The sequence below is a fragment of the Emys orbicularis genome, chromosome 3 (assembly GCF_028017835.1).
Source record: "Emys orbicularis isolate rEmyOrb1 chromosome 3, rEmyOrb1.hap1, whole genome shotgun sequence".
In the NCBI taxonomy this organism is placed as follows: domain Eukaryota; kingdom Metazoa; phylum Chordata; order Testudines; family Emydidae; genus Emys; species Emys orbicularis.
The window spans coordinates 113,701,890-113,721,078 of record NC_088685.1 but is presented as its reverse complement, the minus strand read 5'-3'; the positions used below and the strand labels follow the sequence as shown (position 1 = coordinate 113,721,078).

Here is a 19,189-nt window from a genome sequence, read left to right as displayed (position 1 = left end):
CCTCTGATGGTCTCCAGCATACATCCTCAGGGGAGAGAGTTCCTTAGAAGGTTTCCATGAAGGAGAAGAACCTGCCCCACAAGTACTTTGTACCTAAATTAATAAAAGCTTTGAGGCTATTTTCAAGATATTCAAATCCACTGGGTTATCAGAAGCTGGAGAAAGCTCTGCACTTCACAATGAGGGAAACAAATTCACCACACCAAGGAAAGACAAATGCTCTCCTTTACTTAAACTAATTTTTAAGTAAAAAACATGAGTAGTGATACTACATTATTAAGAGGTGGTAGTGTTAAATGAATTTACATAATGATTTTTGTATTTTTTTAAATTGGCTATACTCTGTATGCTTTAGTTTAGTTTGATAAATTCTTTAAATGTAGTAGGTACAACATGGATTCAGGCTGACGGTTCTTATTGCTATGTAATTGGTGCTTCCACCAATTCTTAAGATTTTAGAAGACAAGAATCTAAAAAGAGAGTTTAAACCATATGATAAGTAAATGAAGGCATTATCATATACATAGATATTTCTAAAGGCCAAGAATATTTGCTAATGGCCATAACTGATTTTTAAATTTCTCAAGTGCATTTTTGAAAACCAAAAAAGTTATTGAATGGCAGACCTTTAATTGCTCAAACAACGAGATACGACATAGCTTTGTTTCCTCTCTCATGTAGCAGTTCAACCAAATGTTTCATAAAGCAAGCAGTACAAGTTAATGGGCAAAGAAAAAGGAATGTTTGTCTACTCATTTTTCTCCATAGCTAAGGATGCAGTAACTCTGTGTAAGTAATTCTTAAGAGTGCATTTCTTACTAATCATACTTTAACAGTTAAATAACATTCACTGCAGTGTGACATTCTTCTTTTCCTTTCAGATGTTATTTGACTTTTTCCCCTTGACTGATTTTTTGATTTCATACAGTTAGTAAATCTTCAAATCCATATTGTAATTATCATGCATTGACAATAGCCCCTTTTAAAAGCCTAAGTATATATTATTTTAAAATGTACATTGTGAGAGAGGGGGACTGGAGACAGAGGGGAAGTAATTCCTAAGGACTAAAAGTAAGAGTTCAAATTCAGAAATAGAAATCCTTATGAGCTAGAGAGCAGAAATGAAGCAGCGAGTTCAGTTCAGGGTAATACTGTTTTGGGGGTCAGAATTTTATTTGGTGGAGAAGAGGGAGGACATTACTGGCAGAAATGAGCTGAATGAATGTGCAGGAGAAAAATCAAGCTAATGGCTCTACTATTTTGCAATTATGTTGAACAAGTACACTCCATGCCAGGTCTTAAGATTTAAGAGGCAGCCCTATGAGAAATGAATATGAGACCCCCACAGAACTCCTACCTAGACTTTGCACCAGTTGGTCCCAATTCTTTCCCTGTAGAATATGACTTCTAATTGTGGAGAACTGGGACCCAGGACAGCAGAATGGGGATAGGAGTTCTACTGCAACAATACAGGGTGGAGGTGCCAGAATGTGATCGCTTATTACAGTTATTGCTGAAGAGACTGGATGTGGTATATCAAGTAGAACAAAGAGGAAGGGTTTAACCACATGGTGATTCTGGTGAGATACCAGTCTCCTTAAGAGACAATATGATGTCTCACTGAAACCAGCCTAGCGTAAAAGCCCATTCCCTCTTTATCCTCCCATCTGTGAACTTTCTCTCCCTCTCCCTTTATTCTTCCCCTCTCTCAATTTCCCTTCTCACCTCCCACTCTTGATGTTTATCACTTTCCCTTCTCCTTTGCATGTCCCCTTCTTTCTCCCTCCCATGAGGTCCCCCACCTTTCCTGAACTACTGAAAGAGTTGGTAGAGCCAGCAGAGGAAGCAAGGAAAAGGGAACTTCAGTGAAGGGAGAATAGAAATTAGGCTGATTAGAACACACATAACTCAGGAAATGACAGTTAAAGAAGCCTATGCAACTTTAACTGTGCAGATGTGTTACAATACTGTTGTTTATTATTACATGCTATTGTTCCCCAGAGAGCCCCCAGCATCATTCATACACTACAGACAGCACCCTCAACCCAAGATTATAGGCGTAAGATCATGTTCTCTGAACTCCTGCAACTGACTCAAGAGGTGGAAGGCAACTCCTGTCTCCCTTGTATGGGCCATTAGCATTACAAATCACAGTGCCGGGGAGAGGGCGCCCTCCACAAATCTGCTAATTCACCTCCAAAGCAAGTGGATGGAGAGAAGACTTGGCTCCCCTCTTTCCCACCTCTGCATCCCCAAACAACCTGGCAAATGGAACTATCAGCATCAATCAATAGCAGATTACTATCCCAATGGAGCAAGGAGAGCGCCAGGGCATAAATTATGACTCTCACAGTGAAGAGTTGCAATTTGTTCCCTCATCTACTCCTTGGGAAGCTCAGCTATGCACCATCTCTTACACAAGGCAAATCGTAAAGATACAATCCAGCTGTATATTATATTTTGTCAAGGTAGCAACTATGGTTATGAATGAACTGACACTCTCATTGTTTAATCCTATTTTAGTTTCTCATACATTTCTTTTAAAATTACCTTTTGAGGGGCTATCATATGTTCAGACTGATCCTACAAGCAAATCTCTTTGGAAAGATTCCTAAAAATCTATCAAGATATTTCTGAGTTAATCCAATCTGAACAGAATTCAATTTTAAAACTTCACTTGGGGCCTATACTGAATGGAGGAATGTGCGCTTTTCCTAATTTGAATTTCCTAATATTAAACAACATTGGGGATATTTAAAAACAGAATGAACATGCATAGGATTTTGTTTTCTATTACTTAAAAAAGGGTGCACCAAAACACAATGGTGCAGCATATGTGCATGGGTGCTAATATTTAAAAGCTCCCCTCACCTTTGTTTGCATTTGTGCTCATTCCAAGAATCAGTGATTATAAATATTTTAACAGGCGAGGGATAAGAGAGTACAACCCTTCCTTCTTACCTTTCTGTACAGTAAATTTAGACAACATGACCACTAAAGCAACAGTTTAACACTGAGCTGAGATGAGTGATTTTGCAAGGGTTATGGAAGAATTTGGGTAATTTTTATTTTTATCTGTAGAGATTTTTGAAAGAACCTTGAGTCACGTAGTTGCTAAGCAACACAACGTACATTGGAAGGCTCGTTCAACTTCTCTACACGAACATCGCTTTATGAGAGATATGTAAGCAGAGATGTGTTCCCTTTTGTGCTACAGTGTTAGCACAAGGACTGCAAGGCAAAAAGATACATTTATCATGGACTGAAGACGGGAGTAAATGGCTAATCTTGCAGACCAACTGAAAAAAAAATTACTGATCTGAATCAGAGAGCAGAAAGCAGTGTTTGTAAGGGGGCTCTGCGTGGGGTGGAACGTACACAGGATTATGAAATGCATGTAAGGGGTCTGAGATATGGTATCACAAAAGGAAAATGGAGGTGGTTTTCAGAAGTTAAAGATGAGAGAAGATTGAGGATCCCTGTCCTAAAGACTTAAATTCAGGGTAATTAGCACCTCCATAAGATTATGCAGCCACACAAATTGCTTTATATTTTCCTCTTTTTCTTTGGCTGCTGTAGTGTTCCACCATTCTGCTGTCCCTGTTTCTGAGGACAATATTTTGCCTGCTTTTGAGATATGGAAAAGGTGTGCAGGGCTGTGTGCGGGGACTTGCAGAGGCTACAGTCACCCCAACGTTTGCCTTAGTCCCCCAGTTGCCACCCCTCCCAGTGCAAAGGTCAAATGTTATGCAGAAGTAAGGGTGGCATAGTATGGCATTGCCACACTTACTTCTGTGCTGTTGCTGGAAGCAGCCCTGCCGTCAGAGCTGGGCGGCTGGAGAGCAGCGGCTGCTGGCTGGGTGCCCAGTTCTGAAAGCAGTGCCACCGTCAGCAACAGCTCAGAAGTAAGCACAGGCGGGGAGTCGGGGTGTTTGAGAGCAACTCCGAACTCATGTTCCTGCCCACTGGGGAACGCTGCCCAGTGCACGTGAAGGTCCGGGGCTCCCCACAGTGACCCAGATTGACCCGCTCTAGCCTGGGCTCCGGGCCATGCCTCTTGTGGAAGTTGCTCCCCAAGGGCTCTACCAGCCCCAGAGACAAGACCCCCTGCCCAGGCGGCTCTTACCGGCTGCAAGCAACCATATTGTATGTTTAAGAAATTACTTGTATTTACATTCTGATTTTTGATGCCTGTCAGCTTCTGGTTTTTTGCTTTATTAGCAGTGCTTTATTTATTATGTGCTTTTTTTTTTTTTTGCATTAATTGGCCATTGGTTTAGTTAAGAGCCTAATTGCTTTTTTTACTTTAAGAGCCTAATTTACTTTGTTACTTTAACAAAGACTGTGGCTCACAAGGGTGAACAACAGAGTGATCTCTACCACCCCCTGCCCCCAAACAAACCCAGCTTTAAAATATTTTTGAATTTTCAGATTGTATTTGACTGGGTTTTTATTTGACTGGAATGGAAATATGTCCTCAATCAGCTAGGGAAAAAAAGGTTTGGTCAGTTATTTATTTTGCTTTAAATAGTGTGTGTGGTGGTGTTTCATTTTCTTTGCGTGTGCAAATGGATAATTTTAAAATATAATACAGTACATTCTCTGATTTAAAGTAATTAGCCATTAGTATTATTTAACCAATACTTTTTTTCAGATGTTTGCATTTATTGTTATTTGTTAATATTATTAGTATAATTGTTTTATTTTTTGGCTTACATATTTTTCCTATTGATTTTCTGTGAATAAATGTTGCACCAGTGAGCTGCCATAGATGAAATTTAAAACCAATCTGGCTGTATATATTTTTTATTCTCCTTTTGAGGAGAACAGATAAAATGCACACTTAAGTGCATATTGTTAAAAAATAAATGTGTGTCCCCACAAGATGTATAGCGCAGCCCCATCTCCCTCCCCCAATTTTCTATCTAGTCCACCTCAATCCCCCTCTCCCCTCACTGGGAAGAGGACAGCATCGCCTCTGGCGTTTCATCTGTGGGCTGTGCAGCGATGGGGGAGAAACAGTGGCCTAATAAGTTAAAGAATTTGCAAGAAGCAAAAGGAGCCTTGTACCATAAGATGCTAGTTCAATGAAGTGCCAAGCTCTAATAGTTGGGCACTTTATCCAATAAAATGAGAAATGCTACGAGCAGGCGCCTGCAGATCTGTGCAGGATGGAGGGCTACTGCAATAGGGCCAGTTAGGTAAAGATTTGTTAAGAAGATGAGGCAGGAAAGGTATTAAAATATAAATAAGCTTGGAAGTTGGGAGCTTTTGCAATGAAACTGGGTTGTTTTACATGTTGAAAGCTTTAATAGCATAACATTTCTCAATCCAGACATATTACCAGCATAAAGAAATGATTGCATAAGGAAGGGCCTAACAAGCACCTATTAGATGGAAGTTTGTTCCTGTCCTCCAGCAGAGAAGCATTAACAATCACAACTAACAAAAGACCCAACTTTGTTTGAATTCAACTCAATCCAATTATCTCTTGGATCCTAACCTGCCTTGTTCTCTGCCTCTTCCCCTCTCTCTTTATTGTTAATTGCTCTCTTCCCTTTAGCTTTTTTCTCTGCATTGATGAATACTGTTATTTCACACATCCTAAAGAAACATTCGCTTGATCATACAGTACTTTCTTTCCTCTCGCCGTTTCCCCCTCCCCCTCTCACTTCCACCCTCCCTTTTAACTTTAAGCTCAGTGGGTGGTCTATTCCCTGGGCCTTTACTTCCTCTCCTTCAGCTCCCTCCTTGATCTGCCTCAGTCCTATATACTGTACTAAAACTCTGCTTGCAAGAGTCACTAGCAATCTTTTCCTTGCCAAATCTAAGAGCCTCTTCTCCGGACACATTTTCTTGATCCGTCTTCTGCATTCCTAGTGTTGACCAACTACTCCTTGAAAGTCTCTTTCTTGGGCTTCCATCACTGTGTTTTTTCCCATTTCTCCTCTTAACTTGCTGACCTCTCCCTTTTGGCAGATCATTTTTTTTCTTCTCTTACTCTGTTTGTGTTAACCAAAGATTTGTTCTTGGTCTCCTTTCTCTCACTGCACTTGACTTTAGTTGATGTCCTCTGCTCTCATTGTCTCACAACATATACTCACAGCCTTTTCAGACATGAATTGTCTCTTCATTGTCTGTGTGTAGTGCCTAGTAAGTGGGGCACAGAATCCCTGACTGGGGTCTCCACCAGGTGCAACTGCATTATAAATAAGTCATCTGATCATCTCTGATCTAATGACTCTGACACCCACCTTTGTCTGGATTTTTATCTCGTTCAGTCTTATTCATCTCTCCCCATGGATATCCCACTGTTTTCTTAAATTAAAACTTCTAATCTTTCTTCTCAAGTCCTCTCCCCATCACCCTACCCATAACTCAAACTCAGAATCTTGGAGTTATTGACTCTTCTTTTTCTTCCTTTTTTAATACTCGGATCTTGCCCTTTCTCTCTAAAATTTCTAAAATCTGTTTCTTCCTTTTCATTTTCCCTGCTAACACACACTGGTTCACATCACAGTTCTCCCCTCTCCCCAAGAATTCCGTAGCCTCCTCCTTTACCGCGTCTTTCCCACATTCAGCAGCTAAAACGGTCTTCCTTTCCTGTTGCTTTATAAGTGTTGTGACATGGTCAGAGTCCATTTTTTGGCTCCGTCTCTTTCCAAATAAAGTTCAAGAGCCTCATCCTCACTTTTAACGCTCTTCCTAAATCTGCCCCATCTACAACTTACTTCCCATTGCTCCACTCCTTTCCCCACTTCTCATGGTTTGTTGGTCCTTGTATCTTTTCCTCACACGCATGACTTCCTACTTTGTTTTCCATTGTCCCAGCACCTGAAGTGATATCAGTCTTGTACCAGGCCAAGCATCGTCATTCTCTCGATCTAATTCCTCCCCAAAACTCACTTCTTTTGCCTTGGTTTCTTCTAGCGACTTCCATACCTATTGTGTACTCCACCTTCCCCCCCCACGTGGCCTAGCTCTTTCTCAGTATTTTGAAAATTAACATTTCTATGATTCATTTGAAATGTTACTTGCTTATTTTTTCCTTCCTTACTCCTTTGCCTGATTATCTTCAATTTTAGTGATACATCTATTGAAATCTAATACGCAAGTTTGGGATTTTAACTTTCATCCAGCCGTAGTAAAGTTGAAAATAGTCCCAACAGCTGTTTAAAGACAATAAATTGAGCTTCTTAGACATCTTAGAGAAAAACCTTGTACTTAATCCTAATACACCAGGGGTTTGGTCTAGTTTAGTCTGAATCTATTGCAAATTTGCATTGAATCTCAATATTAAACCATTCATACCACAAGAGCAGGACATGTTTGCACAATGTCTCATAGATTTAAATACTTCCTTTAAAACTACAGTTACCACTTCTTGTGCTGAATGAGAATTTCCACTTACTTTGTTCATGTACCTATGTGTTATACTAAGATGTTGTGTGGAGGTTTCTGTTTTTTGTTAACACAATGGATCTCCAAACTGTTCTCAGATTTTTTTAAAAAAAGTGTACATGTGTTAAATCAATTTTGAAAAAAAAACCTCAAATAACTCAGCAAAATCAAAATAAAAGTTTCACCCACACCACCAGAAGGTACAGCTGCAACATAGGAATTAAAGCCTGTCAAAGTAGGTTTTGCCAATTTCAAGGTTCTACTCCAAACTGCTGAGGTACTAGTGCTGTTCAAAATGGATAACTTAAACAATAATGTAAAAAAATACATTTTTACCACTCTTTTTGTAGTAGTGAGTTTGAGTAAATCTGAAAATTTCAGTTTGAAAGCAAAAAGGGTTGCAAAGTTTTAAGCATATGAAAAGCCCTTTAAACAGATGCAACATTAGCTACACACTTCTTCTCTACTGTATCCACAAACTGCACATATTTATTTTTCAGTAGTGCCTAGATAAATATAATTTCTTAGCAAGCAAGAAAATACTCTAGGTAGTGTGTTTCTAAATGATTACTGCACATCTGGCTAATGATCTAGGATTTCATAACTCTTAAATTGTACAAATATAACAAGAAATATTAATTTTCATATTGATAATTTAACAATTTTACCACTACAAAACTTTTTTTTTTCAAAAAAGCAAAATATTTATCCTGATAATTAAAGATAGTACAATATATTCATATTAATGGCATAAGCACACAGATATAACATTTTATATAACTGAAAGCAGTCACTTACCATCCAGTAAAGTTTCACAACATATTTTCCATAGCTATTATACAGTGGCATGTGTCCCTTAATAGCCTTGCATAAGGCATATATATGCTCCCATGGCTTCCAAGAGAATATAGGTGTTTCATTTGTATTGGTTTTACCCTCATTAGTTAAAACGTTCACATTATATATCCTCCAGACTGCACAAATTTCACTTATTATCCATCTCATCAGCTGAAATCACAGAATTTTTTTTTTTAAATAAAAGTTTTCAGTTTTTCACATTGCACATTTTAGGAAAAAAAATCAAATGAAGTTAAATTATATTAGTCAAAAAATGCAAAACAATTCCAAATGCTAACTGGAAAGCAAGTCTCACAGAAGAGTGCATTAAAATTAATTTATTGGAAGATTTGCTTTTATCAGCACAAATATTCCTTAAAAGTTATCCATAATATGTGACATTTAGCTGTATGTAGATATCTACAAAGCTTTATGAAAATGGGATCTGCTAATAGACATTGTATTAATTAACGCATGCCATCAATAGCACATCTCATGCCACAATAGTGTTGTTTCATGAATGGTATGGGTGGGAGACCTGCCAAGTGAAGCTGGCAGGGTCTAATGATAAGCCTGTAAACAAGACACTACTCTTACTTTGTACATATCATGCCTAACAGGATGCATTAATTATAGTGCAGTCACATTTTTAACATTTAGTATTTGCTGAATTTTTTATTTTTTAAAGAAAAGAACATTTCTATAATCAATATACTTTTCACTAATCAAACATGATTCACCAACAATGAGAGCTACAAGAACTGGCACTAATCATAGGAGAAGTGGCCTGAGAACTTTTTGGAAATCTGGATTCTGACTGATTGATGAGCAGGTAATGGATTATATAGTGCACTAATTATCAAAAGTATACACTTGACCTTTAGTGGTAAGGAAGTTTTTCCTTATTATGCAAGACATATGTCTATTTTTATGTGTTTAACTGGTTAAGTGACTTGGGAAGCTAAACCCTCTTTTTTTATTTATTTTACTCAAATATAGTATATAAGCAGTTCTACAGGAATATCCATATATTAAAGTTGGCTCTTTTATAAGACAGTTTCCTTGCCCTAAAGAGATGTTGATCAATGTGCAAAGTAATAAATGAAATATGTAAAATTTAAATTATTTAATATGTACATTCTTCCATTTTTATTAATATTTCAATCCTTTGTGTTAGCCAATTTAAAGTTAGTAGCTTTTGGTTTGGGGTTCCCACATCCCTAATCCCAATTAGAGAGAAGATCAACCAAAATCCCATGGTCCAGTTCCAGTTCCAACTTCACAGCTCAAGCATTGTCTTCTAACAATCAAGCACCCTAACTCTGAAAAAGTTAATATTTGGATCCAAATTTCAAAGCTGCAAGTTCAGGAGTATTTGGATCTTATGCTACAGTTCAGACCCATCTCTAATCAAAATCCAAAATCCTTAGCTGTTCTCTGAAAATAGAAATATAACACTATCATCCCTTTATAAAAGGAGAGATTATTGTTTGGCAGTTTTCCCTGATGATTCACCTCTGTGTTCTTTTTAAGGAAGTGAGGCGTCCCAGATAATGTATGGTAATTTTGTAACATGAATAACTGTTTGCTAGGATCTGAAACCACCAATTCACCCCATATACTTATTTCAAACTGTGCTTCAAACAACAGGCCTTGATATAAGAGCCATTAAGCCACAGAGCTTCTTCTATATTTGAAGCCTCAGTATTTGTATTTTGCCCTGTTTTACCAAAGAAAAAATGAAAGACGTGTAATTTATTTTGAAATCAGACATTTTAAGAGATTCATTCCCATTCTCCTCCACCTCCCACACAATGTTAGCAATAAAATATGAAAAATAATATTTGTTCCTGTAATGGATATTGTTTATACTTATTATAATGTAAAAAAATTTAACTCATTTTAAAACATCTAAATATTTTCCAAAATCATCATGTTGCTATACTCTACTCTTTAAAGAGCATGTCCTTTCCTTACATTTATAGTTTGACACACAGACTTGGAAGGCTCATACTAACCAGTACCTAAATGCATTCCTACACTTGGCCTCTTTTCTATATAATGAATATTGTAAACCAAAATGATAAAAGATTTTTCAGCAGTTTTAGATTCCATACTTCTTTTGTGGGGGTGAACTTACCCTAAAGTTAAGGATCTTTACTTCCTTTTGTAAATAATAGTTTCCTTTTAGTATTAATATACATTAATTTTCCATGCAAGTATTAACAAATCTTATTCATAACCTGCACTGTTACTTTAAAAAATTGATTTCTGTTGGTCAGCCTTTCACTGTCTCTGTATTTATTTGTTCAGTTTCTAAGAATGATAATCCTTCATTATTAAACCTGTTTGATCCTGATATGAGACTGTCTATCATTTCCCCCCCACCCCACTGACAGGATTTACTATACTTAATTTCTCCTGTTGATGGTCTATTTATACCACTAATGTTGAGAGATCAGTCCTTACTATGACATGAGCTATCACATTTACTACATACCTCACTACCAAGTAAGTGTTCATTTGCTGAAAAAAGGTCAAACCAGTTTTCATTTTTCACTACTACAGGAACCTGAAAGAGAAGAGGTTTTAGTTGAAAGCCTGTAGCTATATTCACTGAAAAGAATAAAGGTCCACGAAAATTATATGAGCACAATATTGTACAAATGCTAGAAATGCCAGTCATCAGCTAAAAGGCTGCCAGACTTGCAAATTCCCTGACTGCTTCAATATTTCTTAAGGGGGGGGAGGGGGAAAGAGTATCTTCAAAACACAGAAGGTGTTCAAAATTTAATTAATCATTGTTAAGTTGTATTGGGAACTTAGTTAACAAATGATAATTAGCAAAAGTTTTCTGTGTCTCAATGGACAAACATTAACGATAACAGATTTGCTCCTTTCACTGCACAACATTCAAATACAACTTTAAGGACAACCGAAAATGAAATTTAGGGGTTCAGTTTAGGGCTTAGTGGTTTTTAGTTCTTTTATGACAGACAAAATAACCATGTCATGAAAGAAACTGCCTCATTCAGCACAAATGGAAATGGATGTCTGTGAAAGAAATACAGTAGAATATAATTCAATACAGATGCTGAAAAATAGGATGGAAATGCGCTGACAGACCTGCAAGGAGAAGACTGTTTAGATCATACCTGGGTCTAGCAAGTCTCTCACTTTTATGATTATCAGATTCACTCAAGGTATTTTATTAAAAAGATGGTACAACATAGTTATTTTCCATTCAACATACTAAAAAGCATTTTGAATCATTTGGCTCTAAGGTATTTGTTGTTTGTAATTTTGTTTTTAAAAACAAAAACAAATCTTCAGGACCACTCCTGTTTCCAATAAAGTCACTGAATTTTGGTACAGTATTCAAAGGGAATTTATTTGTATAAATGTAACACAATAGTTTACAAAGATACAGACATCTGGGCCTGAGTCACCATTAAAGTATAATACATGCTGATGATCTGCTTAACAAACAGACTGTCATTTTGATCTCTATTCATTTTATAATTTATCCATTGTCAAAATATCCTCTCAGAGCAATATGATTTACAAATGATTACACTTATTGTTTTCTATAACAATACTAAGATCCACAAGATGACTCAATATCTAATTAACTTGAGATACTGGTGGTATCCCTCTAAACTTAACAACATTGCAATTAACAAAAAATACCAGTTTTGTACAGCATCTGTCCAGTATATGGTGAATGCTGTTTTAATGACAATTAGTCTAGAACCAATGTCTCCTCTGAGAAAATTTATGAAAAATGATTTGCTTTCTTGTAGTTTATTGTGTTTTTACATATTCGAGCATCATTAAATTGATTACTAGTAATCACTTGATGAAATGAGATTTTTATTAGATGCTTTACTATATGACTTCAAAAAATTTACTGCAGTGTATAGCAAGTGACAAGAGATTTGTGTTAATGTCATTGTTGCAATACGAAGAATATTTTTCTATAGTGAAAGATTAGTGCAGGGATCGGCAACTTTTGGCACGCGGCCCACCAGGGTAAGCCCTGGCGGGCCGGGCCAGTTTACCTGCTGCTTCCGCAGGTTCGGCCGATCGCAGCTCCCACTCGCCGCGGTTCGCCGCTCCAGGCCAACAAGGGCTGCGGGAAGCAGCATGGGCCGAGGGATGTGCTGGCCGCCGCTTCCCACAGCCAGCACATCCCTCGGCCCGCACCACTTCCCGCAGCCCCCATTGGCCTGGAGTGGAGAACTGCGGCCAGTGGGAGCTGCAATCAGCCAAACCTGCGGACGCGGCAGGTAAACAAATTGGCCCGGCCCGCCAGGGGGCTTACCCTGGCGGGCCGCGTGCCAAAGGTTGCCGATCCCTGGATTAGTGGATAGTTCTAAGATAGACAAACATTTGTTCCTTCCCATTTGAGGCCTGGCTCTTCATTTTCTATCAGCTATGCAAATATTTTAAAGTTTCCTAAGAATGAGTTAAACAGTGTGTAGCATGTTCCTTACTACTTCCATCCCACAGAGTTCTCAAGAATCATTTGAAGAAACACATTCTATTTCAGCAGCTGTTTCATCTCCATTTATTGACAACTCACACTGTATCATAAGACAACTGCATTTTTTTCAAAGGGTGTCTCTTCACTAATGTGCTTTCTCCAAACAGTGTGTGTCAGATTATGTTAACAAGAGTTCAAGCCAAACATAACTATATTTTTAAAAAATAATCAGTAACTCAATTCTGACTTCTATCTTTAATGCTCCAATGAGAAACATATGCAATCTAGGCTAAAAATGACCTGATATGAATGTAGACTTCACCAGGACACTAACAGGAAAGTTAGTTTAAAAAAAAAAAAGGGGTGCTATTGCCCGTGCTTACAACCAGAATGTTTGTTTGTTTATTTTAGGGCAATCTGACAATAACAGAAGGCTTGCAGTGGAAGTCTTTGGAAACAAACAAAACCACTTTTATTTCTGATCAGCTGCTTGAATCTTTTCTTACTACTTTACATATACTTGTTCACCATATCCTTTTCTGTTTCTGCCACATTTAACACTAACTACATCATTTTAACTGTTTTTCAATCACTTGGTGTTTATGATCATTTTATTAATATCTATAGCGTTTATAATATTTTTAGCAACTTGGCACTAAATTAAGGAGATTAAAACCAAAACAAGAAGAGTTGATCAAATACTAAACAAATTAAATGCTTTATTCATCGGGCTCTGAAGACGGATGTTATAGTTGAAGGATTTTATATACATATAGCTTTATCTGTTTCTGGCTGCCATATCCTTTGCCCCAGTCCTTTAGCTATCACAACTCACTTTATTATATTTTGGCAGCATTTATCATGCAATCTTTTGCTCTTGTGAATTTCCACCCCCACCCTCCCATTAAAAATTTAAACTTGAAACACACTTACTGCATATTTAATAAAAAATGAAACTGACAAGCTGACACAAGGAAAACTGACAAGAATGAAAAGCTAGAGAGGCAGGCAGGCAAAGTGCTTTAAGAACCTTCAGATTTCAAATGGAATAAAAAGGGAAGAGGATAGTTTTAAATTTAAACAGCAGCAACAGATTTTCAGAGTTGAAGAGCACTTCACCTGTGACATGGCAAGCAGATTATTCATTTCTTGTTTTGGTTTCTATTTAAAAGCAGCTGAAAATTAAATAAAGGAGTTGTGCACAAATAAAAAACATTACTGGATATTAGCCAGCCAAATACTGTCAAAGATACGGACATGTTATGTAGGCAGTTCAAAGAAGTGGGATGTCTGAAGTGGGAGACCAAGGATGATATTATATCATGGGTACATTCATAATCTTCAGATCTGCATGGCAGATTTCTACTTCAATGTTCTGCTCAAGTAAAACCACAATCTGAACAGCACATGTGGGAGAATCCGGATCAGGCCCTCTGGACCCACTGATACTTTCCCAAAACCTTTTGGCATTCTTAAAAGGAAGAAGGCAACACACTGTGGCAGAGAATCAAGAAGGCATATGAAAGTTTAACATACGGAGACCTGCAGGGAAAAAAATTGGAGTTTTGTGAATTTACAAGAGCAGGCAAGTAGTTCTATTTATTCAGTTAACCCTTTCTGCTCACTGGTGACACAGCTGGACAGCACCTGAAACAGGGAGGTTCTTCTCTTCATGACTTTGCCCCTGTGCACCAGTTGTCCTGAGACAATTCTTTGTCCTGAGACTTTGCTAGACTGAAAGGCTGCATTTCTTCCTCAAATGTAACTTTCAATTTTTTTATGGTCACGTGGGTATGATGCTCTGACTTGGGTTCCCTAAGGCTTGCTAAATAAAAAGAAACCACCTTTATGTTGTCTGGTAGCATGTGAACATTAGTACCCTGGTGGGAACATGCAATACAGGAAGTCATGGAATATAGGAGAGATTCCAGAAGACTGGAAAAGGGAAAATATAGTGCTAATCTATAAAAAGGGAAATAAGGACAACCCGGGGAATTACCAACCAGTCAGCTTAACTTCTGTACCTGGAAAGATAATGAAGCAAATAATTAAGCAATCAATTTGCAAACATCTACATGATAATAAAGTGATAAGTAACAGTCAGCATGGATTTGTCAAGAACAAATCATGTCAAACCAACCTGATAGCTTTCTTTGAAAGGGTAACAAGCCTTGGGGATGGGGGGGAAGCAGTAGATGTGGTATATAGTAAAGCTTTTGATATGGTCTCGCATGACCTTCTCATACACAAATGAGGGAAATACCTAGATGGAGCTACTATAAGGCGGGTGCATAACTGGTTGGAAAACCATTCCCAGAGAGTAGTTATCAGTGCTTCACAGTCATGCTGGAAGGGCATAAGTGGGGTACCTCAAAAATCAGTTCTGGGTCCGGTTCCGTTCAATATCTTCAGCAATGATTTAGATAATGGCATAGAGAGTACACTTATAAAGTTTACCAAGCTGGGAGGGGTTGCAAGTGCTTTGAAGGATAGGATTAAAATTCCAAATGATCTGGACGAACTGGAGAAATGGTCTGAAGTAAATAGGATGAAATTCAATAAGGACAATTGCAAAGTACTCCATTTAGGAAGGAACAATCAGTTGCACACATACAAAACGGGAAATGACTCCCTAGAAAGGAGTACTGTGGAAAGGGATCTGAGGGTCATAGTGGACCACAAGCTAAATGAGAGTCAACAATGTAACACTGTTGCAAAAAAAAGCAAACATCATTCTGGGATGTATTAGCAAGAGAGTGTTGTAAGCAAGGCACGAGAAGTAATTCTTCTACTCTACTCCGTGCTGATTAGGCCTCACCTGGAGTATTAAGTCCAGTTCTGGGTACCACATTTCAGGAAAGATGTGGACAAATTGGAGAAAATCCAGAGAAGAGCAACAAAAATGATTAAAGGTCTAGAAAACATGACCTATGAGGGAAGATTGAAAAAATTGGTTTTGTTTAGTCTGGAGAAGAGAAGACTGAGAGGGGACACAATAACCGTTTTCAAGTACATAAAAGGTTGTTACAAGGAGGAGGAGGAAGAATTGTTATTCTTAACCTCTGAGGATAGGACAAGAAGCAATGGGCTTAAATTGCAGCAAGGGATGTTTAGGTTGGACATTAGGAAAAACTTCCTAACAGTCAAGGTGGTTAAGCACTGGAATAAATTGCCTAGGGAGGTTGTGGAATCTCCATCATTGTAGACTTTTAAGAGCAGGTTGGACAAACTCCTGTCAGGAATGGTCTAGATAATACTTAGTCCTGCCACGAGTGCAGGGGACTGGACTAGATGACCTCTCAAGGTCCCTTCCAGTCCTATGATTAAGTTCTAACATGTTTCATCTGTCTCATAAGCCATTCTCTGTTTATTGTCTGGTGGAGGCACCTCATGCAGACTTTGAGATACCTGTCTCCAGAATGTCTGCAGCTGACAAGTCTAGGGCCTGGTCTACACTATGAGTTTAATTCGAATTTAGCAGCGTTAAATCAAATTAACCCTGCACCCGTCCACACAATGAAGCCATTTCTTTCGAAATAAAGGGCTCTTAAAATCGATTTCTGTACTCCTCCCCGACGAGCGGAGTAGCGCCGAAATCGATATTATCATTTCGAATTAGGGTTAGTGTGGCCACAATTCGATGGTATTGGCCTCCGGGAGCTATCCCACAGTGCACCATTGTGACCGCTCTGGACAGCAATCTGAACTCGGATGCACTGGCCAGGTAGACAGGAAAAGCCCCGCGAACATTTGAATTTCATTTCCTGTTTGCCCAGCACAGGAGAGCACAGGTGACCACAGAGAGCTCATCAGCACAGGTAACCATGCAGGCCAATAATCGACAACGTGCACCAGCATGGACCGTACGGGAGGTACTGGATCTGATCGCTATATGGGGAGAGGATTCAGTGCTAGCAGAACTTCGTTCGAAAAGACGAAATGCCAAAACTTTTGAAAAAATCTCCAAAGGCATGATGGAGAGATGCCACAATAGGGACTCAGAGCAGTGCCGCGTGAAAGTCAAGGAGCTCAGACAAGCCTATCAGAAAACAAAGGAGGCAAACGGTCGCTCCGGGTCAGAGCCGCAGACATGCTGCTTCTACGCTGAGCTGCATGCAATTCTAGGGGGGGCCGCCACCACTACCCCACCTCTGACCGTAGATTCTGAGGCGGGGGTAATCTCAGCCGCCACACCTGAGGATTCTGCGGACGGGGAAGAGGAGGAGGAGGAGGAGGAGGAGGAGGACGAGCTTGCGGAGAGCACACAGCACTCCGTTCTCCCCAACAGCCAGGATCTTTTTCTCAGCCTGACTGAAGTACCCTCTGGGGATGGAGCGGAAATCCTCCAGGGACATCTCCATGAAGCTCTCCTGGAGGTACTCCAAAAGCCTTTGCAGAAGGTTTCTGGGCAGTGCAGCCTTATTCCGTCCTCCATTGTAGGACACTTGACCATGCCATGCTAGTAGCAAGTAATCTGATATCATTGCATGACAAAGCCTGGCAGCGTATGGTCCCGGTGTTTGCTGGCATTCAAGCAACATACGTTCTTTATCTCGCTGTGTAATCCTCAGGAGAGTGATATCGCTCATAGTAACCTGGTTGAAATACGGGAATTTAATTAAGGGGACAGAGGTGGCCCTTCCTACTGGGCTGTTTGCCTGTGGCTGAAAAGAAATCCTTCCCTGTAGTAAGCCAAGCGCCGAGGGTGGGGGGAGGGGGGATTGGCGCTGAGCTTTTCACGTGTGGCTAGCAGGGATCTTCCCTGATACCAGCCACGCGGTGGGGGGAGGGATAAAGCGATCATCCCAGAGAATTGGATGGGGTGGGGGGTTAGTTTGTTTTCTGCTGCTGAAGGTTAACAGGAAAACCGCAGCACTCAACGAGCTTTGCTTGGTATGTGGGAAAGGAGGGCGCAGAAGCCGAAAGACAATGGCTTACCATGGCCGCATGCAAGCCGAATTCTGTTGCCCGGACCTGCGTCTGTGATCTCTAGCAGCAAAGCCACAGGCACTCAATATTAAGAGGCAAAATGCGACCTTGCACAGAAATCACATGTGCTATGTAATGTGAATAGTGTTGTTCACTGTGAAAGAGTATAAGCATTGTTCTGTAAAATGTATCTTTTTTAAAAAATTCTCTCCTTTTTTCCCTCCCTCCAGCAGCTGCAAATTTTTCAAGCCTCCCTCCTCCTATCTCAGATAAGGCGTCGGAAAAAGAGGACGCGAGATGAGATGTTCGCGGAAATCACGGAATCCACCCGCAATGAAAGAGCTCATCTGAATGAGTGGAAGGACACGGTTTCAAAGTATAGGAAAGATGCCAGTGAACGTGAGGACAGGAGGGACCAACGTGAGGACATGAGGGACCAACGTGAGGAGAGGAGAGACGCTCGAGATGAGAGGTGGCGGCAGGAAGATCAGAGGAGGCAGGATGCAACGCTGGGGCTGCTGCGTGAGCAAACAGACATGCTCAGGCATCTGGTGGAGCTTCAGGAACGGCAGCAGGATCACAGACTGCCACTGCAGCCCCTGTATAACCACCCCCCACCACCACCATGTTCCATAGCCTCCTCACCCAGACGTGTAAACGCGGGGGGGAGGCTCCGTGCACCCTCCCATTCCACCCCAGTGGACAGCCCAAGCAAAAGGCTGTCATTATTTCAACCTTTTTTTAGTGGCCTTTTCCTTCCCTCCGATCCTCCTCCCAAACCCCACCCAGGCTACCTTCTCAGTTCTCTCCCTCTTTTTATAATCAATTAATAAAGAATACATGATTTTTAAACGATAGTGACTTTATTTCCTTTAAAAGCAAGCTGTGATCGAAGGGGGAGGGTGAGTTGCCTACAGAGAATGAGTCAATAAAGGGGGCGGGTTTTCATCAAGGAGAAACAAACAGAACTTTCACACGGTAGCCTGGCCAGTCATGAAACTGGTTTTCAAAGCTTCTCTGATGCGCCGTGCTTCCTGGTGTGCTCTTCTAATCGCCCTGGTGTCTGGCTGCAGGTAATCAGCAGCCAGGCGATTTGCCTCAGCCTCCAACCCCGCCATAAAGGTCTCCCCCTTATTCTCACAGAGATTGTGGAGCACACAGCAAGCAGCAATAACAATGGGGATATTGGTTTGGCTGAGGTCTGAGCGAGTCAGTAAAGTGCGCCAGCGACCTTCTAAACGGCCAAATGCACATTCCACCACCATTCGGCACTTGCTCAGCCTGTAGTTGAACAGCTCCTGACTCCTGTCCAGGCTGCCTGTGTATGGCTTCATGAGCCATGGCATTAAGGGGTAGGCTGGGTCCCCAAGGATAACTATAGGCATTTCAACATCCTCAATGGTTATTTTCTGGTCCGGGAAGTAAGTCCCTTGCTGCAGCCGTTTAAACAGAGTAGTGTTCCTGAAGACGCGAGCGTCATGAACCCTTCCTGGCCAGCCCACGTTGATGTTGGTGAAACATCCTTTGTGATCGACC

At 40.0% G+C, this 19,189-nt stretch overlaps 1 protein-coding gene across 1 annotated transcript in view; it reads right to left on the bottom strand.

The window, feature by feature from the left end:
* ADGB (androglobin) overlaps nt 1-19,189 on the bottom strand; it is a 209,573-nt gene that overhangs the window by 154,595 nt on the left and 35,789 nt on the right. The window contains 2 exon segments of the mRNA XM_065401716.1: nt 8,200-8,409; nt 10,739-10,810. Of these exon segments, the coding sequence (XP_065257788.1) occupies nt 8,200-8,409; nt 10,739-10,810 (282 nt within the window).